This window comes from Gekko japonicus, unplaced genomic scaffold (assembly GCF_001447785.1).
Source record: "Gekko japonicus isolate JY-2015 unplaced genomic scaffold, Gekko_japonicus_V1.1 scaffold1899, whole genome shotgun sequence".
Lineage (NCBI taxonomy): Eukaryota > Metazoa > Chordata > Lepidosauria > Squamata > Gekkonidae > Gekko > Gekko japonicus.
In genome coordinates this window covers 52,328-74,123 of record NW_015176509.1, presented here as the reverse complement: position 1 = coordinate 74,123, position 21,796 = coordinate 52,328, and the positions used below count along the sequence as shown (strand labels likewise).

General features: G+C 53.9%; 1 protein-coding gene and 1 non-coding gene across 3 annotated transcripts in view; one reads left to right on the top strand and one right to left on the bottom strand.

Moving 5' to 3' along the window:
- CALU (calumenin) overlaps positions 1 to 17,589 on the top strand; it is a 35,223-nt gene extending 17,634 nt beyond the window's left edge. Inside the window, exons 2-7 of one of the 2 annotated variants that reach the window (XM_015427350.1) lie at positions 1,322 to 1,567; positions 7,012 to 7,205; positions 9,399 to 9,565; positions 10,694 to 10,754; positions 14,439 to 14,638; positions 16,941 to 17,589. In XM_015427350.1, coding sequence (XP_015282836.1) covers positions 1,341 to 1,567; positions 7,012 to 7,205; positions 9,399 to 9,565; positions 10,694 to 10,754; positions 14,439 to 14,638; positions 16,941 to 17,045 — 954 coding nt within the window. In that variant the 5' untranslated portion in view covers positions 1,322 to 1,340 and the 3' untranslated portion in view covers positions 17,046 to 17,589. Of the gene's footprint in view, positions 1 to 1,321; positions 1,568 to 6,773; positions 6,968 to 7,011; positions 7,206 to 9,398; positions 9,566 to 10,693; positions 10,755 to 14,438; positions 14,639 to 16,940 lie in introns of both variants that reach the window. The other variant, XM_015427349.1, reaches the window with a different exon arrangement.
- On the bottom strand, positions 11,247 to 11,318 carry TRNAA-GGC. Its single transcript has one exon. It is a non-coding gene; the product is annotated as a tRNA-Ala (tRNA).
- Positions 17,590 to 21,796: the final 4,207 nt, after the last annotated feature.

Here is a 21,796-nt window from a genome sequence, read left to right as displayed (position 1 = left end):
AAATCTTAAAATTGGAACTGAGTTCCAAAGGGGCTTACTGAACATTGAATGATTGCTCTCTTGAAGTCTTGGAAGGGCTGTGTCACTCAGAGGAGGGCAGGGAGCTGTTCCTGTGGGCAGCAGAGGAGAGGACTCGCAAGAAGGGGTTTAAATGAAGGGCAGGAAGGTACCAGCTGGATCTTGGAAACAGTTGTTGATAGAGTTGTGCAGCCATGGAATCGGCTGCCTGGGGAGGTGGTGAGCTCCCCCTCCCTGGCAGTCTTTCAAGCAGTGGCTGGAAAAACCCTTGTGGGGGATGCTCTGAGCTGATCCTGCAATGAGCCAGGGGCTGGACCTAGATAGCCTGTATGGCCCCTTCCAACTCTGGTGTTGTCAGGCTTCTTAGCAGGATCACACCACACACAAAGGCTTCTTGAAAAGATAAGTGTTTTATTGGTAGTCCATTACTAAAGAACGAGTATACAGCTTGTGTCAGGAATGACCTACAACATGATGGCCACTGGCTTATGGTATAATCACACACACACCCACACACCCATGAGCCAAAGCCAATGAGTATGTTTCGCGCGCGCGGGCTGAAGCTAGCAAGCAAGCAAGCGGCTGAGCACAAAACCGTTAAGGTTCCCAGGCCGGTTAATTTGCAGCTGTGAGAAATAACAAGGCCAGGCCAGAGATAGCAGCCAGAAGCGAGACAGGGCTGAGCTGAGAACGAAGAGTTGGAGGTGCACCCCTCCACATTCCAACTCTATGACAGGGCTACCTGACAGCTGTTAGCAGGGAGGAAATAAGGTTGCTTCTTAGCCAGGGGATAACGCCCGTCAGAGCTGAGAGGCGAGTGGAGGGGACGCGTGGGCCAGGAGGCTCGAGTGAATTTGGCCGCAGCGCTCTCTCGTTTTCAATATTTGCAACAATCCCTTTTTTCCAGAGCGGACGCATAAGCTTGGCAGCTACGGAACGGCTCCTTTGCAGGATGATCTGTTACACTTCAGCTTGATCCTGGCTTGTTAATTCTGGAGCGTGTGTCGCCCCACTAGTTTTCCCCGTGTAAATAATGGCTCTTGAGTGCCGCTGGAAATGATGCCCACGGGGGTCCTTGGGAGACATTCTGCTCTTTTCAATCCCCATCACTTCCCGTTAATTAAAACTGGTTTGTGTCCCCGGAAGCCAGATCGCTATGCTGCTAATGACTTCTGTTTTCCATGTGGAAGGGTCTTGGGGGAAGGGTGGTGGCCGTGAAGTGGAGCTGATGGTCACCTGGGGAAGCCCAAATGCTCCTCTGCCTCTGTGCCTCGAGTTACACAAGCTGTCGCCTCTCTCTCAGGTTTCCGAAGGGAGTCGCCATGGCTGCGGCAGTTCGGCAAGCGGCAGTGTTCCTCTCCCTGTGGGCCCTTTGCGTCCTGGGCAAGCCCACGGAGAAGAAGGACCGTGTCCACCACGACCCTGAATTGAGTGACAAGGTCCACGACGACGCACAGAGTTTTGACTATGACCACGATGCCTTCCTGGGCGCAGAGGAGGCAAAGACCTTTGACCAGCTGACGCCAGAAGAAAGCAAGGAGAGACTGGGGTAAGCAAACATTGGAGGGGGGGTTGACACAGCTGTATTGGGGGGGAGTAAGTGGGAGGCCTCTGTCATAAGAACATCAGAAGAGCCCTGCTGGATCAGACCAGTGAGGGTCCCTCTAGTCCAGCATCCGGTCTCACAAAGTGATTAGCCAGTTTTCCTCTGGAGGGCCAACAACAGGGCAGAGAGGCCGAGGCCTCCATAAGAACATCAGAAGAGCCCTGCTGGATCAGACCAGTGAGGGTCCATCCAGTCCAGCCTCCTGTCTCATGCAGTGGCCAACCCGTTCATCTGGAGGGCCAACAACAGGGCAGAGAGGCCGAGGCCTTTGTAAGAACAGAAGACAACGTCTTCTGCTGGATCAGACCAGTGAGGGTCCATCTAGTCCAGCATCCCGTCTCACGCAGTGGCCAGCCAGTTCCCCTGGAGGGCCAATAACAGGGCAGAGAGGCCGAGGCCTTCCCCTGATGTTGCCTCCTGGCTCTGGGATTCAGAGGCTGACTGCTAGTAGCCATTGATAGACATATTCTCCATGTCCAGGAACTACTAGCTGAGGAGTCTTCTCCTTAGGAAGCCCTGGAGATGTGGTTGGTTGGTTGCTTGGTGATTTCCTCGCAGGGCCCAGATTGGTATAGTGGGCAGTGCACACCACAGGCCACAAAGGAATGCCCTTTGTAGCCCGTTGGATGCGCTGCTCACTATCCCACATTCGGCACTCTGGGAGAGCAGGATCAGCCAAGTTCTCTTCAGTGTTAGGAAATACTCTGCATGCTCCTTGGGATTAGACGTGGAGAACTTCCAGGCAAGGAGGAGGAGGAAGTCTTGCATGAACCCCGGAGAGCAGAAGTGCTTTGCTCAGCCCAGCATACTTGCCTCTAAACAGACTCGTGGCCCCAATTTTAGCCATCTTACTTAGAAGTAATTGGGAGCTGCGGTGGCTCAAGTGGTTAAGACACCGAACTGCGGGCTGTGGAAGGTCGGCAGTTCGAGACTTGAGTGTTCCACATGACGGAGTGAGCTCCCGTCTCCAGTTCCAGCTCCTGCCAACCTAGCAGTTCGAAAGCAAGAAATTGCAAGTAGACAAATAGGTACCACTTTGGCAGGAGAGTAACGGCGTTCCGTGCGCCTTGGTGTTTAGTCATGCCGGCCACATGACCACGGAAACCTCTTTGGACAGTGCTGGCTCTTCGGCTTTGAAATGGAGATGAGCACCGCAATCCTAGAGTCGGACTCGACTGGCTTTCGAGCAAGGGAGACCTTTACCTTTTACTTTTTACTTAGAAGTAAGTCCCCCTTAATTTGGTGGAGCTCAGAATATTAGCCTTGGTCTTGGCCAAGGGTCCCTTCCCCCCGGCGAAGTGTCAATTCAGTTGCTGCCAAACTGCCAAAGAATTCATATAGACGTTGCGTTTTGGGCCGCTTGTGAACGTTTCCTGAAATCTGAACAGGCTTCAGAGGAATCCCCGGCATTCAGAAAGAGCAGGGCTACTAAGCGAAGTGCGTTTGTCCGAGTTAGCTCCACACCGAGGGTGTGTGACCTTGAGAGAGTGAGAGAGAGCCGCCGCCCTCCCTCTGCCATGCCATGGAGAATCCCCCCCACCCCGTATCAGTTCACAGTGATGAGATCTGTGGTTATTTTTGGCTTTGCACTCCTGGGCTTCTACTGTCCCGGACTTGGAAGCGTTCCTCTGAAAGTAAGCCTTGCAAGTTCACCCGTTGACTCGAAGGCCTTTCGTAATAAACCTGTCTGCGGGGCCTTTCTCGAACGAGCCTTTACATCATTAAAGACATCAAGAGCCACCCTGACCTGGATAGTCCAGGCAAGCCTGATCTTGTCAGAACTCGGAAGCTAAGTAGAGTCGACTCTGGCAAGGACTTGGAGGGGAGACCTCCTTTGAATACCAGCAGTCCGGAGCAGTGTTCCCTCTAAGCTGAGTTAGGGTGTGCTAGTTCACAGATCTCCTTCTTGGTCTCTGTGCATCACACCCATGGGATTATGCGCCTGCGCGGATCCAAATTGGTGGAATAACAAAGCTCACAACGGGATTTTCGCGCCTCCCTCCCAGGCACGTGCGGGAACCCCACTGCGCATGCCCGAAGAGGCGGGGTGCGGACATCCCACCAGTTCTCTTCTGGCCGCTGTCATGTCAATAACCGGAGAAAAGTACTGAAGTGACAGCAGTGGGGAAGGATGGCTCCAGTCCAGAGCAAACTAATTTATGCAGTAGCCAAATCACTTGCCTGCTCACAACTTTCATGCCGGCAGCTCACAAAGTAGACTTTTTGCTCACAGGACCCCACAGCTTAGAGGGTCAGGAGGACAGGGACATGATTGCAGTCTTCAAGTATCTGAAGGGCTGTCATGTAGAAGATGGAGCGGATCTATTCTCCCTTGCTCCGGATTGCAAGACTAGATCTAATAGGTGGAAATTGCAAGGGAGTCGTTACCGCCTCAGTATCAGGAGAAACTTCCTCACTGTCAGAGTGGTTGACCAGTGGAACAGTCTGCCTCGGGAGGGGGCGGATGCTCCTTCGCTGGACGTTTTTAAGCGGAGGCTGGGCGACCATCTTCCGGGTATGTTGTACCCAGTTTGGTGCATTTTGTACCCAGTTTGTACCCAGTATGTTGTACCCAGTTTTTGGTACAGAGCCAGTTTAGTGCAGTGGTTAAGTGCGCGGACTCTGATCTGGGAGAACCGGGTTTGATTCCCCACTCCTCCACTTGCACCTGCTGATGTGACCTTGGGTCAGTCACAAGCTCTGGCACAGCTGTCCTTGAAAAAGAGCAGTTTGTGTCAGAGTTCTCTCAGCCCCACCCACCTCACAGGGTGCCTGTTGTGGGGAGGGGAAGGGAAAGGAGTTTGTAAGCTGCTCTGAGACTCCAAGTGAAGGGCGGGGTATAAATCCAATCTCTCTTCTTCTTCTTGTAGGTATGTAGGGCTCTCTTTCGGCTATGCTCTTGCAGAGTGCAGGGGGTTGGACTAGATGACCTGCAAGGTCCCTTCCAAACTCTAACATTCTATGATTCCATGACAGGCTTTATTCCGCCACCTCTCTGAATATCCTCCAGGCCCCCTGTAGGGGTCAGTCACCAGAGGTCAACATGACTTCCAGGTGCACACACACACTCTCTCACACACGCACATATAAAAAAAAACACCCAAAAAAAGACATAAGGAGCCCAGCAGTCTACTGTTGGCACTGTGTCTAAGCAGTCACTTTTGATACGTTGTCAAAGTCACTTTTGCTCTTTGTCCAGCAACGTAATACAACTGACCTCTTAATTCATGTCCTGACATTCATCCCCCAAGTCAGGTGACCTGCAATTTGAACAGCTCCCCTGTTAGTGGCCGTGAGCATGTCCTTCTGTGCTCACCCCTGCCCATTCGGCTTGAGCCAGAAGGGACTCGAGCAGAGGTTTCCGAACCATCGCTCTGCCCCATTGCTTCAGGGTGTCCAGGAGGTGCCCCCGCTCAACAGCCACTGAGAACCACTGTTCCAAAGGCAGGGTGCAGAGTGCGCTGTTCCACCAGGTGCCAAGCTCACAGGTTACACAGCCACATGATGCAGAGACGTCTAATAGGGCCACCCAGAGGTCATTTCGGGGGGGATCGCGGGGGATCGCAGTTCCCCCGGGTGAGGTACGGGGGCGGGGCACACGACGAAGCCCCGCCCCCTGCTTCCGGCCGCCCCGCTTCCGGCCCTCATTCAGCCAGGAGGAGGCCGGAGAAGAGGGAGGGTAAGTTGCGTGTTCCTTCCCCCAACAGGACACGGGGGCAAGTGCCAGCACTGCCCCAGCCTCGTCAGGATTTCTGTGGGGAGGAGGCGGGGCAGTGCTGGCACTTGCCCTTGTGTCCTGTTGGGGGAAGGAACAGGTGGCCCTAACAGGTGCTGGCTGTGAAACCTGTGAGCTTGGCTGCAGGCACCTGGTGGAACAGCCCACTCTGCATCCTGCCTTTGGAACAGTGGCTCTCAGTGGTTGTTGAGCGGGGGCACCTCCTGGATGTGAGTCTCATTGGCAAGGTGCACTGTCCTTGTTTGCCAGAGTGCGTTCATATCTGAAGGCTTTGTGAGTGAAACCCAGCCCATCAAACTGTGCCTGGACAGCGTTCTTCTGGAGTTTTGGCCCCGCTGGTTGACCTCCTGAGGGCCCCTAGGCTTTGGCCGCCGTGTGACACAGAGTGCTGGACTGGATGGGCCATCGGCCTGATCCAACATGGCTTCTCTTATGTTCTTCTGTCTGGGGCAGTGATGCTCTGTACTCTTGGAGCTTGTGGGGCAACAGCGGGAGGGCTTCTGGAATTCTGGCCCCAATGCTGGTGGGACCTCTTTTTGGCACCTGGGTTTTGGCCACTGTGTGACACAGAGTACTGGACTGGATGGGCCATTGGTCTGATCCAACATGGCTTCTCTTACGTTCTTCTGTCTGGGGCAGTGATGCTAATAGTATATTAGACTACTTGGCTTCTGGAGTTCTGGCCCTGCTGGTGGACCGCCTGATGTCCCCTGGGTTTTGGCCACTATGTGAGACAGAGCACTGGACTGGATGGGCCATTGATCTGATCCAGCATGGCTTCTCTTCTGTTCTTCTGTCTGGGGCAATGATGCTCTGTACTCTTGGTGCTTGTGGGACAAACAGCGGGAGGGCTTCTGGAGTTCTGGCCCTGCTGGTGGACCTCCTGATGTCCCCTGGGTTTTGGCCACTACGTGAGACAGAGTACTGGACTGGATGGGCCATTGGTCTGATCCAACATGGCTTCTCTTCTGTTCTTCTGTCTGGGGCAGTGATGCTCTGTACTCTTGGTCCTTGTGGAGCAACAGCGGGAGGGCTTCTGGTTTTCTGGCCCCACTGGTGGACCTCCTGAGGGCCCCTGGGTTTTGTCCACTGTGTGACACAGAGTGTTGGACTGGAGGGGCCATTGGCCTGATCCAACATGGCTTCTCTTACGTTCTTACATGAGGCTGGGGGGCAAATGCTTAATTTCCCAGCACCCACCCAGTTGCCCTCTTTTGCACCTGGGGCCCTCAATCATTCCTTCAGCCCCTTTCCTGCCCAGAAGGGCAGCGGAGCTCTTCCTGGTGGGCTGTGCTGCCGCAGAGCGTTCTTCGCCGTCCTCCATTAACGACAAGGATTCCACACGGTCGCGCCCCCCCCCCCCCGGCCTCTCCCCCTCTTAACCGTTGCCGACTTTTTCTGCATTCCCTACAGAAAGATTGTAAGTAAGATAGACGAAGACAAAGACGGGTTTGTAACGGCCGAGGAGCTCAAAGCCTGGATTAAGTTTGCCCAAAAGCGCTGGATATACGAGGATGTCGAGCGCCAGTGGAAAGGCCACGACCTCAATGAGGACGGGCTGATTTCCTGGGAAGAGTACAAAAACGCCACCTACGGCTACATCCTAGGTAGGTCTCTCCAGCCCCTTGAACCCTGCTGTTTTGTCCCGCAGAATGATGGTAGATAAGATAGACACGGATAAGGATGGGTTTGTGACCGAGGGAGAGCTGAAGGCCTGGATCAAGAAGGCGCAGAAGAAGTACGTGTATGACAATGTGGCGCGCCAGTGGCAGGAGTTTGACACGGACCGGGATGGCCTCATCTCCTGGGATGAGTACAGGAACGTGACCTATGGCACTTACCTGGGTAAGGGGGCGAGCGGACCGAGCGGCGGGGACCACGGCGACCGTCCCCCAATAAAGCAGAAGGGCCCCGTCCTCCTCCTGGCAGCGCAGAATGAGTGCTCCAGGGCAGTGTTCCCTCTAAGCTGAGTCGGTGTGAGCCAGCTCACAGTTTTCTAGCCTCCGGCTCACACGTTTTTGCCTTCGCTCAGGAAGGAGGGCTCCAGAGCAAACTGATCTATGCAGCGGCCAAATCGCTCGCTCACAACTTTTGTGCCAGCAGCTCACAAAGTAGGATTTTTTACACACAAGACTCCACCGCTTAGAGGGAGCATCGCTCTAGGGTTGAGCCCCTCTTGATGCGACCCCCCCTCCCCCGTTTCGATGAGGTCCCTGCCTGTTGGGGAGATTAGAGTTGTAGTTCCTGCACGGGAAGGGGGGTGGACTAGCTGACCCAACTCTGGGGAGACTAGGACCCTGACTTCCTGGTCCTTCCCAAAGAAGAAGAGATTGGATTTATAACCCGCCCTTCCTCCCGAGCGTTTTACAAACTCCTTTCCCTTTCTCTCCCCACAACAGACACCCTGTGAGGTAGGCGGGGCTGAGGGAGCTGTGACAGAAAGTACTCTTTTTTCAAGAACAGCTCTTATCAGAACTTGCCCAAGGTCATCCAGCAGGTGCAAGCGGAGGACTGGGGAATCAAACCCGGTCCTCCCAGATTAGAGCCCACGCACTTAACCACGACACCAAACTGGCTCTCAGGAGAGTGATACTTTACTTCTCTAAAGGTGACTAGTTGCCAATTCAGGTGAACGAGCACAGAGGAAGCTCTCACAAAAGTTTGGTGTACTGGTTAAGAGCGGCGGACTCTGATCTGGAGAACCAGGTTTGATTCCCCCACTCCTCCTCCGCATGCAGCCAGCTGGGTGGCCTTGGGTCAGTCACAGTTCTTGGTCAGAGCTCTCTCAGCCCCACCTACCTCACAAGGGGGCCTGTTGTGGAGAGAGGAAGGGAAGGAGATCGTAAGCCGCTCCGAGATTCCGAGCGAAGGGCGGGGTATAAATCCCATCTCTTCTTCTTCTTAAATTTTGGACGGAGAGGCAGATTCACCCCTCTGCTTTATTAATGCTTTTAATTCATAAATGTGTCTGAATGGTGATTTGGTTTTAGGTGGATGTGGGCTCTTTATTACCTGTGACTTCTCATTGTCTGCTGCTGGGTGCCTCAGGACTCATGCAGACCCTTTCCCTGGGACACCCCCCCCCTCCCCGGGGTGTCCCCTCTGGTGTCCTGGTGCAGCGGAGGAAGGGATATTGCCTCCTTGCACCTTTTAACTTGGGGATGGCGGCTTCTGTGTCCCATAGGCCCCAGCTGGGTGCAGAATGACTTGGGCTCCTCACGACTGGCTCATTGGGTCTCTTGCCAGAGGTGGCTTCAGAAGGGCAGCTGTGATGGTCTGCGGTAGAAGAGCTCGATTTGAACCCAGGAGTGCCAAGTGTCCCCTCTAAGCTGAGTCAGTGTGAGCCGGCTGACAGTTTTTTTAGCCTCCGGCTCACACACGTTTTGTCTTCGTTCAGGAAGGAGGGCTCTCCAGAGCAAACTTATTTACGCAGCAGCCCAATCGCTCGCTCACCACTTTAATGCCGGTAGCTCACAAAGTAGGATTTTTGCTCACAAGACTCTCCGCAGCTTAGAGGGAACATCACTCCCAAGTGGCAAAGAGTCAACCTGATCACAAAGCAGCCTGGCTTGGCTCCCTTCCCGTGCGTTTACGTTTTATTTCGGTACATGACCAGAAGTTTTAGATGAGTCGAAGGAGTCCCATTTCGGGAACGGTGCAGCTGCGGTGATTAAGACGTTCCCGAGCAGGAGCCGGTGCATATAAGTGCCATGCACTCAGTGGCTCCCCCTGCAGGGCAGGAACCATATCGGATTGACGCAGAACCGCACAGCGGCTTCCATCTTGACCGGGGTGTCTTCTTTGAGCCCACCGTCTTAAGGAGGCCCTTAATTAATGCGTGGGGGTTGGCTTCCCCAGATCTCAAGACTGTAACATGGGCAGTTCCGCCTTGGGGACCGTGCTTGGGTGGAAAGACGACAAATAAAATGTTTTCAGTAAATAAATGTGTTGTGCTAGTAGATTAAATATGGAATGTCGGACGCTGGGCTCTGCCGATCTCCGGTTCGCTAAGGGCCGCCGCCTTCTCTTCCCCCCCAGACGACCCCGACCCCGACGACGGATTTAACTACAAACAGATGATGACAAGAGACGAGCGGAGGTTCAAAATGGCCGACAGGGACGGTGATCTGATTGCCACCAAAGAAGAATTCACAGCCTTCCTGCATCCCGAAGAATACGACTACATGAAAGATATTGTCGTGCAGGTGGGTGCCGGGCCACACACTGGCTAAAAATACACTGCGGTTAAGCAGGTGCGCTGTAAGCCAGGTACTCACACACATTTTTCTCAAAGCAGGTGTGCTGTAAGCCAGGTACTCACACACATTTGAGAGCCGGTTTGGCGTAGTGGTTAAGTGTGCGGACTCTAATCTGGGAGAACCGGGTTTGAGTCCCCACTCCTCCACTTGCACCTGCTGATGTGACCTTGGGTCAGTCACAAGCTCTGGCACAGCTGTCCTTGAAAAAGAGCAGTTTGCCTCAGAGCTCTCTTAGCCCCACCTACCTCACAGGGTGTCTGTTGTGGGGAGGGGAAGGGAAAGGAGTTTGCAAGCCGCTCTGAGACTCCAAGTGAAGGGCGGGGTATAAATCCAATCTCTTATCTTCTTCTTCTTCAAAGAGGTCCATCAGTGGCTATTAACCACAAGGTATAGATAGTGATGCTCTGTATTCTTGGTGCTTGGGGGGGGGGCAACAGTGGGAGGGCGTCTAGTGTCCTGGCCCCACTGGTGGACCTCCTGAGGGCACCTGGTGTTTTTGGCCACTGTGTGACAGAGTGTTGGACTCGAGGGGCCATTGGCCTGATCCAACATCGGCTTCTTTTATGTTCTTATGAATTGGATCAACATATGGAGGAGAGGTCCATCAGTGGCTATTAGCCACAAGGTATAGATCTTCTGTTCTTATGTATGGGGCAGTGATGCTGTGTATTCTTGGTGCTTGGGGGGGGCACAGTGGGAGGGCTTCTAGTGTCCTGGCCCCACCGCTGGACCTCCTGATGGCTCCTGGTATTTTTGGCCACTGTGTTGGACTGGATGGGCCATTAGCCTGATCCATCATTAGCGTCTCTTATGTTTTTATATGGAGCAGAGGTCCATCAGTGGCTGTGAGCCACAAGGGATAGACAGGAACTCTCAGGCTGGGGCAAGGGATGCTCTGTATTCTTGGTGCTTGGGGGGTGGGCAACAGTGGGAGGGCTCCTAGTGTCCTGGCCCCACTGCTGGACCTCCCTATGGCTCCTGGTATTTCTGGCCACTGTGTGATACAGAGTGTTGGACTGGATGGGCCATTGGCCTGATCCAACATTGGCTTCTCTTCTGTTCTTATGTTCTTAGGAAACTATGGAAGACATTGATAAGAATGGAGATGGCTTAATTGACTTGGAAGAATACATAGGTGAGCAAAGGGCTGGAGTCCCCCCCGCCCCCCGGCTTCTTTTCTTGTCGTGATTTTGCAGAGCAGTTTTCTCCAAAACTTCTCTCCTTGGCCGGAGGAAACTGATGGGGTGGCGCCTGACAGATTCCCTGGGGAAGGCGCCGTATCATCCTCCATAGCTTGAGAGTGGAGCGGGAACGCTTCCGTTCTTTTAGTTCTGCGTTTGCACAGCCCAAGCAGAGCGAGGCCCTGTCCACATGTCATCTGTAGGAACCAAGGACACAGCGGGAGCAAGTGGTCCTGGACGTGGGCAAAGCATACCTGTGTGTCTCTCTCTCTGCCATTGGGAGTGCTGTTTTTTAACCCTCCCTGAGCACAGGGATCCCGCTGCCTTAAGTTGAAGCAGACTCTCGTGGTCCAGCAAGGTCAGTACCGTCTCCTCAGACTGGCAGCGGCTCTCCGGAATCTCGGGTGGAGGTCTTTCCCATCACCTCCTGCCTGGTCCTTTTTAACTGGAGATGCCGGGAATTGAACCCGGGACCTTCTGCATGCCAAGCAGAGGCTCTGCCACTGAGCCACAGCCCCTCTTTACAACTCTCCAGGGTCTCAGGCGGAGGTCTTTCCCATCACCTACTGCCTGGTCCTTTTTTAACTGGGGATGTTGGGGATTGAACCTGGGACCTTCCGCATGCCAAGCAGAGGCTCTGCCACTGAGCCACAGCCCCTCTTTACAACTCTCCAGGGTCTCAGGCGGAGGTCTTTCCCATCACCTACTGCCTGGTCCTTTTTTAACTGGGGATGTTGGGGATTGAACCTGGGACCTTCCGCATGCCAAGCAGAGGCTCTGCCACTGAGCCACAGCCCCTCTTTACAACTCTCCAGGGTCTCAGGCGGAGGTCTTTCCCATCACCTACTGCCTGGTCCTTTTTTAACTGGGGATGTTGGGGATTGAACCTGGGACCTTCCGCATGCCAAGCAGAGGCTCTGCCACTGAGCCACAGCCCCTCTTTACAACTCTCCAGGGTCTCAGGCGGAGGTCTTTCCCATCACCTACTGCCTGGTCCTTTTTTAACTGGGGATGTTGGGGATTGAACCTGGGACCTTCCGCATGCCAAGCAGAGGCTCTGCCACTGAGCCACAGCCCCTCTTTACAACTCTCCAGGGTCTCAGGCGGAGGTCTTTCCCATCACCTACTGCCTGGTCCTTTTTTAACTGGGGATGTTGGGGATTGAACCTGGGACCTTCCGCATGCCAAGCAGAGGCTCTGCCACTGAGCCACAGCCCCTCTTTACAACTCTCCAGGGTCTCAGGCGGAGGTCTTTCCCATCACCTACTGCCTGGTCCTTTTTTAACTGGGGATGTTGGGGATTGAACCTGGGACCTTCCGCATGCCAAGCAGAGGCTCTGCCACTGAGCCACAGCCCCTCTTTACAACTCTCCAGGGTCTCAGGCGGAGGTCTTTCCCATCACCTACTGCCTGGTCCTTTTTTAACTGGGGATGTTGGGGATTGAACCTGGGACCTTCCGCATTCAAGGCAGATGCTCTGTCACTCAGCCACCGCCTGCGCGTGTCCAGCTCGTACACTTGTGTTCGTTCTGCTGATGTTTTGTGGACGTGCCTCGGAGGGGGCGGGGCCAGTCCGTACAGGCTCCCCTGTGGCACACACCGATTGGCCTCTGCATGTGGCCGTGTATCCGTGACTCTTAATTTGTGGGGTGGGGGAGCGAGTGGCACAGAGCACCTGCCTCACACCTTCCTCAGTCCTTGCTGCCCTAAATGCCAAGTAGCCAACTGGCATGGGGGGAGGTCAGCATGAAGTCCGTGGGGGCATCAGCTTCTCGCGTATCCTTGCCCAGATCCCTCTGCCATTCAGACTTTCTCGAAAGCCCTGGTGAGCAGGCGGGCCTTGGCAGCGCCTCCTGAAGATCTCCAAAGAGGTCAGTTCCAGACGGGCCGCCCTAAGTGGTGGGATAGCCAATCAATGGCCGCCTGATGACCCCTAGCTGGTTCAGAGGTACGGCTGGGGTGATACTCATTGGAGTCCATTTTCTTTTTAATGGGACACCACACACACACACACACACACACACACCCAAGCCAGTTGGGTGTAGTAGTTAGGAGAGATGGACTCTAATCTGGGAGAACCGGGTTTCATTCCCCTCTCCTTCACATAGAATCATAGAACGTTGGAGTTGGAAGGGACCTTGCAGGTCATCCAGTCCAACCCCCTTCACACTGCAGGAGCAGAGCCGAAAGAGAGCCCTGCAACATACCCAAAAGATGGTCGCCCAGCCTCCGCTTGAAAACGTCCAGCAAAGGAGCGTCCGCCACCTCCCGAGGCAGACGGTTCCACTGCTCAAGCACTCTGACAGTTTCTGCTAAGATTTAGCCGGTCATGACTCCCTTGTAATTCCCACCCACTAGATCTAGTCTTGTAATCCAGAGCAAGAGAGAATAGATCTGCTCCATCTTCTACATGGCAGCCCTTCAGATATCTGAAGACTGCAATCATGTCCCCTCTAAGCCTTCTCTTTCCCGGGCTAAACAGACCCAACTCTTTCAGCCTTTCCTCCTAAGACTTGGATTCCAACCCTCTCACCATCCTGGTCGCCCTCTTCTGGACACGCTCGAGCTTGTCAACATCTTTCCTAAAATGTGGTGCCCAAAACTGGACACAGTACTCCAGGTGAGGCCTGACCATAGCAGAATAGAGTGGACATGCAGCTGCTGGTGTGACCTTGGGTCAGTCACAAGTTCTTTCAGAGCTGTTATCTCAAGGGCAGTTCTCGGGAGAGCTCTCTCGGCCCCACCTGCCTCACAGGGTGTCTGTTGTGGGGAGGGGAGGGGAAAGGAGATTGTAAGCTGCTCTGAGACTCCGAGTGAAGGGCAGGGTATCAATCCAAACTCTTATCTTCTTTAGCGAACCTACCCCCTTTTGCACACACAGTTTGGTGTAGTGGTTATGTGAGAGCCAGTTTGGTGAACTGGTTAAGTGTGTGGGCTCTAATCTGGGAGAACCGGGTTTGATTCCCCACTCCTCCACTTTCACCTGGCTGACCTTGGGCAAGCCAGAGTACTGTCAGAGCTGTCCTTGAAAAAGTGCAGTTCCTGTCAGAGCTCTCTCAGCCCCGCCGACCTCGCAGGGTGTCTGTTGTGGGGAGGGGAAGGGAAAGGAGTTTGTGAGCCGCTCTGAGACTCCCTTGGGTAGTGGAGGGCAGGGTATAAATCCAATCTCTTCTTCTCTTTTGTATGACCATTCTTTAAGCGCTCATCATTTTCATTCTTTCCTCTTTCACGCCTTTTCCTTCTGGGTCACTCCGTGCCCGGATCCCTTTTTCCTTGCACCTCGGCTTGGCGCTTCCTCAGGGCCCTGCCTCATCTCTACCCTTTGCCTTGGCCCTTTGGTAATACATGGACCTTGGGGACACTGCGGACTAGCCAAAGACAGCCAGCCGCCCTCCTCGCCTGCCCAGCTGTTTGGCGGCGAGGGGCAGGCAGCCAAATTGGTCACTGCCAAGAGTCGTTCTGCTGCCACTGCCAAAGCATCAAGTGCATTATAATACTGGCTTCACTTACAGAGAGTCTTTCCTCCCGGCTGCCTTCCCAGTTCCTGGAGTTTGGGTAGATTGAAAGCCCAACTCGGTGACTTTGTAAGAGGGGGAGAGCCAGCTCCCATAACCGCGCCGTTCTCGCCTTCCTGCCAGGTGACATGTACAGCCACGACGGCGACGCCGAAGAGCCCGAGTGGGTGAAGACGGAGCGGGAGCAGTTTGTCGAGTTCCGGGACAAGAACCGCGACGGGAAGATGGACAAGGAGGAGACCAAAGACTGGATCTTGCCCTCGGACTACGACCACGCCGAGGCGGAAGCACGGCACCTGGTTTACGAGTCGGATCAGGACAAGGTGAGACGGAAGGCCAGCAGAGGGTGACCGGCCCGGGCTGCCAGAGTTCATCTGTAGAGGTACCGTGAGGCTTGCTGGTGTTCCGGTGCTCTCGTGCCCCCACAAGGCCTTGGAGACTGAGAAGAGGTGTGGCAGGGCGTGAGTCACCACTCCCGGAAGCCCCCCCCCGCCCCCAGTTCTGTTAGTCTTGAAGGCGCTGCTGGACTCTGGCTCTTTTCTGCGGCCGCAGACAGGCCGACACGGCTGTTCGCCGTGACCTATCTCCATAAGGCCTGCCCAAGAGAAGCTCCAGCTAGTTCGTGCCCAGTCGTGGAGCCTGTACCCAAAAGACCCACAGATCACCCTAGCCTGCGCTTGCTTCCACTGTCCTCCGCCTTCATTGCTCCCGTGCCATAGTGTGTGTGGGGGGGAGGTATTTCTGCGCGGGCTCTAATCTGGGAGAACCGGGTTTGATGTCTCACTCCTCCTCCATAGGCAGCCCGCTGGTGTGACTTTGGGTCAGTCACAAGTTCTCTTAAGAGCTGTTCTCTCCGGGGCAGTCCTCGAGAGAGAGCTCTCTCTGCCCCGCCCACCTCACAGGCAGTGTTCCCTCTAAGCTGAGTTAATGTGAGCTAGTTCACAGTTTCTTAGCCTCCGGCTCACACAGTTTTGTCTTCGCTCAGGGAGGATGGCTCCAGAGCAGACTGATTTATGCAGTAGCCAAATTGCTTTAATGCTGGTAGCTCACAAAGTAGATTTTTTTGCTCACAAGACTCCATAGCTTAGAGGGAACATTGCTCACAGTGTGTCTGTGGTGGGGAGGGGGAGGGAAAGGAGTCTGTCAGCCGCTCTGAGACTCCTTTGGGTAGTGAAGGGTGGGAGATAAACCCAATCTCTTCTTCTCTCAAGAGCAGTTCTCAAGAGAGCTCTCTCAGCCCCACCTGCCTCACAGGGTGTCTGTGGTGGGGAGGGGAAGGGAAAGGAGTCTGTCAGCCGCTCTGAGACTCCCTTGGGTAGTGAAGGGCGGGGTAGAAATCCAATCTCCTCCTCCTCCTCCTCCTCTTCTTCTTCTTCTTGCATTGTGCAAGGGGGGGTTGGGCTAGATGACCTTGGAGATACCTTTCAACTCCATGATTCTGTGATTCCCGTCCCTTGTAGTTCCTCTGGGGAACGGCCCTTGCCCCTCTCCTATGCTTTGCAGGAGCCCTGGTTATGCAGGTTCTCTGCTGGGAAGTTCTCCTGCACATTCCCCATTGAAAACAGCAAGGGCTGTGCGTGAGAAGCACTGGTGCTCGGCTCCTGTTTGTTTCAGTGGGACTGGAGGAGGGTTTGCGTGTGACCAAACCTTTATTTATTTATTTAAAATTTACTCGCCACCTTTTCCCCTTGGGGAACTCAAGGCAGTTTGCAGCATAAATAAAACAATTATAAAGCGCAGTGAAAGCAATATAAATAAAACAACCACAAAGCAACGCTGATCCTGTGAGCTAAGGCAGATCCTGAGAGGGAGGGCAGGGAGGGTTGCCTCAGGGCTTAGTTCTCGTGGCCCTTTCTGACGCGCCCAGAGAAATGCCGATCGCCACTTTGGGTTCAGGAAGCCATTTTTCTCCAGGCCAGTTTGGCTGGAGATCCTGGAGGGTTTTTTTTGTCATCTTCTGGGCATGGAACAGCAATCACTGGGGGTGGTGGTGGAGGGGGAGGTATTTGTGAGTTTCCTGCCTGATTGCCACTTTGGGGTCAGGAAGAAATTATTCTCCAGGCGAGTTTGCCCGGGGATCCTGGAGGGTTGTGGGGTGTTTTTCTTCCCTCCCTCTTCTGGGCATGGAGCAGGGATCAGTGGGGTGTGTGTGTGGGGGGGGGAAGGTATTCGTGAATGTCCTGCATTGTGCAGGGGGTTGGACTAGATGACCCTGGAGGTCCCTTCCAACTCTATGATTCTATAATGGCCTTGTGCAGGAGGTTGGGCTAGATGACCCCTGGAGACCCCTTCCAACTCTGTGATTCTAAAGACGCGTAAAAATTCACAATTTAAAAATTGCCAATAAGTAAAAACGCGATCAGTCCAATGCCGTCCTAAGTAAGACTGTCTTCGGCTGCCCCCTGAACATCAACCATGAGGGGGCCAGGTGCACTTTCCTAAGGCGTTTGCTCCCTAGTTGTGGGGCTTCCACTGAAAAGGTCCTGTATCATCGCCTACCAGACGAGTGTCTCTGACTGGTGGGAAACCTTAGTGACTTGTATATATTGGGGGGGGGGGGCTGATAGTCGCCCAGGCCTCCCGAGATTGGGGTCCTCACCTCCTCCCTGTCTTGTGCCCTCCCAGGACGGCAGACTCACCAAAGAAGAAATCGTGGACAAGTACGACTTGTTTGTGGGCAGCCAGGCCACGGACTTCGGGGAGGCCTTGGTACGACACGACGAGTTCTGAGCCCCAGCGGGGGGAGACCTCCTTTCGTCACGAAAGAAGGGGGTGGAGAAGTAATTTATTTTTTGACGGTTTCCGGAGTAACACGAGAAACTCTCACTACTGAGACTGGCAGTTTCAGGCAACAACGCGGAAAAACAAGAACAACAACAAAGAGAATCCATCCCATCGGCCCTTTACCAGCTTCCCCGGGATCGGTATTCAGAGTTCTGTTTTGGTGGCGATGCTCGGAGGGTGTGTGGTGTTTTTTAAAAAAAGATTTGTGTTTTGTTTTTACATCTAACAAGTTCTGTTTATTTTTGTATTAATTTTTTTTGGGGGGTCCCGCGTGAGATGAATAAAGCAGTCCCCCAAATCGCACCCGTTTCCCCCCCCCATCCAACCCGTTTCCCCCCTTTTCAGTGTTGTGTGTTTAGTGATCTCCTACGATAGGTAAAATGCCAGAGAACAAGGAAGGCTGAGGGGAACGACACACAAACGTAGCAGCCTCTGTCTGATGATTTTTTTAAGGGGGTGGGAAATTTAGTTCTGATAAGAGCTGTCCTTGAAAAAAGAGCAGTTTCCGTCAGAGCTCTCTCAGCCCCGCCTCCCTCACAGGGTGTCTGTTGTCGGGAGGGGAAGGGAAAGGAGCTTGTAAGTCGCTCTGAGACTCCCTTGGGTAGTGAAGGGCGGGGGTATGAATCCAATCTCTTCTCTTCTTCTTCTAAGGGGGTGGGAAAGGGGGAGAATTGTAGCTAACAGGAAATTTTGTTGATGGAGCCTTCTTGTGTTGTCCGCCACCACTGTTATCTCCAGTGATGAGGATTTTCCCATAATGCACCTTCCCCATCTCCTCAAGAGCCAGACGGGTGGGCGGGTGAACGCAGCGTTGGCATCAGAGGGCAAGGCGAACGGTGGAACCACGGGGAAAACCTGGCAGTCCTGCATTTTCCAAGTGCCTTTCTCTACAAACCCAAGACCAGGTTCCCCAGCTACAGGGCGTCACAGGACCCCCAGCGATGTCGATTTCCCTTGCGCATCAGTATTAAAAAGGCTTTCCCAACAGTGTTCTCGTCTCTCTGTGTGCTTCCAGGCCCAGCTGCCTAGTCCGCTCAGGTTACCTCGAAAGGCAAACCACTCCCTCTCTCGCTGGGCCGCTCCGCTTTCCATCTTGCCCGTCGCAAGGCTTCTCTCGCCTTCTCTCCCTCATGCGACAGTACTGCTCTTGGGGTGGGGGTGGGCGGTTTGCAAAGAGCTGCGATTGAGCGAGCGCAGAACTGGCCAAAGGCAGATGCTGCGTGCGCGCCTTCGGGGGCCCAAGTCCACGGAAACTTTGGTTCGGTGCGCTTGTCCGTCGTGAACAACTTTTGCCAGATTGCTCTTTTTAGTCCTTTGAACACTACAGGTCAGTCCCTCCTTCCCCCTGTGACCTGGCCCTCTATCGGTAATAATCATGATTTGAGGGGCGTTTCCCTGTGTCCTTTGGTTCATGAGAACCTCAAGGACCAAAGGCTTGAAACACAATCTACTCCTGCCGATTTCGTGCACCTCTGACAGAACCGTTTTATGTTTTAAAGCAGGGAAGGAAAAGGCGCCCTGACGGTACAAGGGATGATCAGTCCAGTGACCAGACAGACTCCTTTGTCTCAGAAGGGAAATTGGAAGTGGGGGAGGGAATTCCTTACAAAAAGGGGGAGGGTCTCCTTTTTCTGAGGGGGGGGGAGGAAGGTTTAGAGAGCTGCTGCCAGAATGGTCTGGCCCAAACGCTGGACACTAAAGGGCCGTCTGCTCCGTAAGCACGTTCCCACGTCAGCTTTCCGGGGCTCAGGTGAGAGCATCGCCCGGGCCCCGCCCTCATTTTAGGGAGAGGGTGTGTTCAGCGTGCCCGGCACCAGCCCCCTGGCCAAGAACCCAAATTTGTAACGGGGCTTTGGGGCCATTTTGTCCCTTAATGCTGCTCGGAATCCAGAAGAGGCGGAAGTTCATTTGTGCACCGAAACCGTCCGGTTGCATCGAAAAACACCCGATGAGCTCAGTCCCGGCGAGGCTGTTCCGCGGTGCAGGTCCGATATTCGCGCTCTCGGATCCCCTTTCGTCATTCGACCAAATCCAAAGCCGGCGGCGAACAAAACTTGCGTCTCCCGCCCCCCAAAGTTCTCTTCGTTGCCCACCTTTTTAGGAGGTTTTATCTTGTAGAGTGTAAATGGAGTTTTATATAATGTACTACAGACAAAACAGTGTCTTAATAAAAATGTTTACATCCCTGCGGGCTCCGTGAGTGTGGTCTGTTTGCGTCAGTCAACAGTTGGGAGGCTTTAGGTGATAAGAACATAAGAGAAGCCAATGTTGGATCAGGCCAATGGCCCATCCAGTCCAACATTGTGTCACACAGTGGCCAAAAGTACCAGGTGCCATCAGGAGGTCCAGCAGTGGGGCCAGGACACTAGAAGCCCTCCCACTCCCTCCCCCAGCGCCAAGAATACAGAGCATCCCTTCCCCCAGACCGAGAGTTCCTATCTATACCTTGTGGCTAATAGCCACTGATGGAGACTGAAGGTAAGCCGTGGAAGCCATTTTTGTGGCTGGCTCCGCCTCTTGCGGCAGCCATTTGTGGCTGCGCCCACCACACTGCAGACTTCCAGTAATGCCTGCAGCCTCAAAAAGGTTGGGGACCCCTGTCTTGGGATCTAACAGAACCACAAACAAGGGTGCGAACGAGTGTTCTTGTGAATGCTTGGTGGAACTGGCCGGTTTCCAAACACCTGTCCCCAAACCGCAGTTTCCCCCTTTGCTGGAAGCGGTGATTCAACAGCCACCTTATTAAGGAGACATGAGCACTCCCCAGAGTCGTTTTGCATCAGACGGGCTCGCTTGATTTATTGTAGCAGCTCCTTGACCCTAATTCTAAGACAGATAATAAGACAGGCGGATATATACAAGCAGTAGAAGCTTCTGTTGGATTTTCAGGCGTGTTCTGTACATAAAAAATATCCAGTTTGGTGTAGTGGCTAGGAGCGTGGACTCTAATCTGGGAGAACCGGGTTTGATTCCCCACTCCTCCACATGCAGCTGCTGGGGTGACCTTGGGTCAGTCACAAGTTTTCTCAGAGCTGTTCTCTTAAGGGCAGTCCTCGAGAGAGCTCTCTCAGCCCCACCTTACCTCACAGGGTGTCTGTTGTGGGGAGGGGAAAGGAAAGGAGTTTGTAAGCCGCTCTGAGACTCCGGGTAGTGAAGGGCGGGGTATAAATCCCATCTCTTCTTCAGCATGGGGAAGAGGGAACGGGAGTTTATGCAAGTGTAAGGTTAGATTGTCGCGTTTTACCCTTGGCACCGGGATAATGAGAAAGGAGGGCTGATAACGGTTTTTAATAAAAATAATAAGAGACCAGATGCCCAGACGGCATTGAGTACGCTTTTACTAGCTGCTCTAAGCAGCACAGCCGGCCTTCCTGGCAACAGCCCTGTGAGGCAGACCGCAATCCATCTGACGCCAGGGCTGCCAAGTTTGGGTTGAGCAGGGAACGAAGGGTTAACCCCTTCCCAGAGAGCAATAAAAATTGGGGCCGCAGGTGCGGGGATTTGGCCTCCCACAGACAGATGGTAACCTTGGCTTGTGCCCTCAGGTGGAAAATCGAAATCCCTTCCTCTCTTGGGGAGAAGAACGCAACACTGCAATACAAACTCGCCCCAGACCAATCCTCCCTCTACGCTGCGGAGTCCTGTGAGCAAAAATTCTACCTTGTGAGCTGCTGGCATTAAAGTTGTGAGCGAGCGGCTTGGCTACTGCATAAGTTAGTTTGCTCTGGAGCCCTCCTTCCTGAGCTACGACAAAAATGTGTGTGAGCCGGAGGCTTAAAAAACTGAGCTGACTCACACTAACTCAGCTTAGAGGGCAGACTGGGGGCAAGGTCAGGATTAACATAAGTGATGCCAATGTTGGATCAGGCCAGTGGCCCACCCAGTCCGAACACACTTGTCACACAGTGGCCAGAAATACCAGGGGCCATCAGGAGGTCCAGCAGTGGGGCCAGGACACCAGAAGCCCTCCCACTGTTGCCCCCCCCCAAGCACCAAGAAAACAGAGCATCACTTGCCCCAGACATAAGAACATAAGAGAAGCCAATGTTGGGTCAGGCCAGTGGCCCATCCAGTCCAACACTCTGTGTCACATAGTGGCCAAAAATACCAGGTGCCATCAGGAGGTCCAGCAGTGGGGCCAGGACATTAGAAGCCCTCCCACTGTTGCCCCCCCCAAGCACCAAGAGTACAGAGCATCCCTTGCCCCAGAGCCCCTATCTATACCTTGTGGCTAATAGCCACTGATGGACCTCTGCTCCATATGATTATCCAATTCCCTTTTGAAGCTGTCTGTGCTTGTAGCTGATGCTTGTAGCTAATGGGGGGGGGGGCAACCCGGCCAAGAGCTGCTCTCATAATGTGGAGACCCTCCCAGGAGCATGGAAGCGGCGTGAGGTTTTGTATACCGCACCCAGCCTTGCCCTCCCCAAGATGGAGTTCTTGAACAAAATCCCCCGCTTCTCTTGTTCCAATAACCAGCTTTCTCTCTCTCTCTGAACTGCACCCACTGGCGGACCTACATTTTTGGGACCCTGAAGCTTGAACTGTTCCCGGGGGAGCCCTTCTCAACTGGCAACGATGGGGCCACATCCAACCAGGTCCAAAGCAATGCTCCCTCTAAGCTGTGCTTGCAGAAAGTGGGCAGGTTGCCTGGGCCTGCCTTTCTTTCTTTCTTTCTTTCTTTCTTTCTTTCTTTC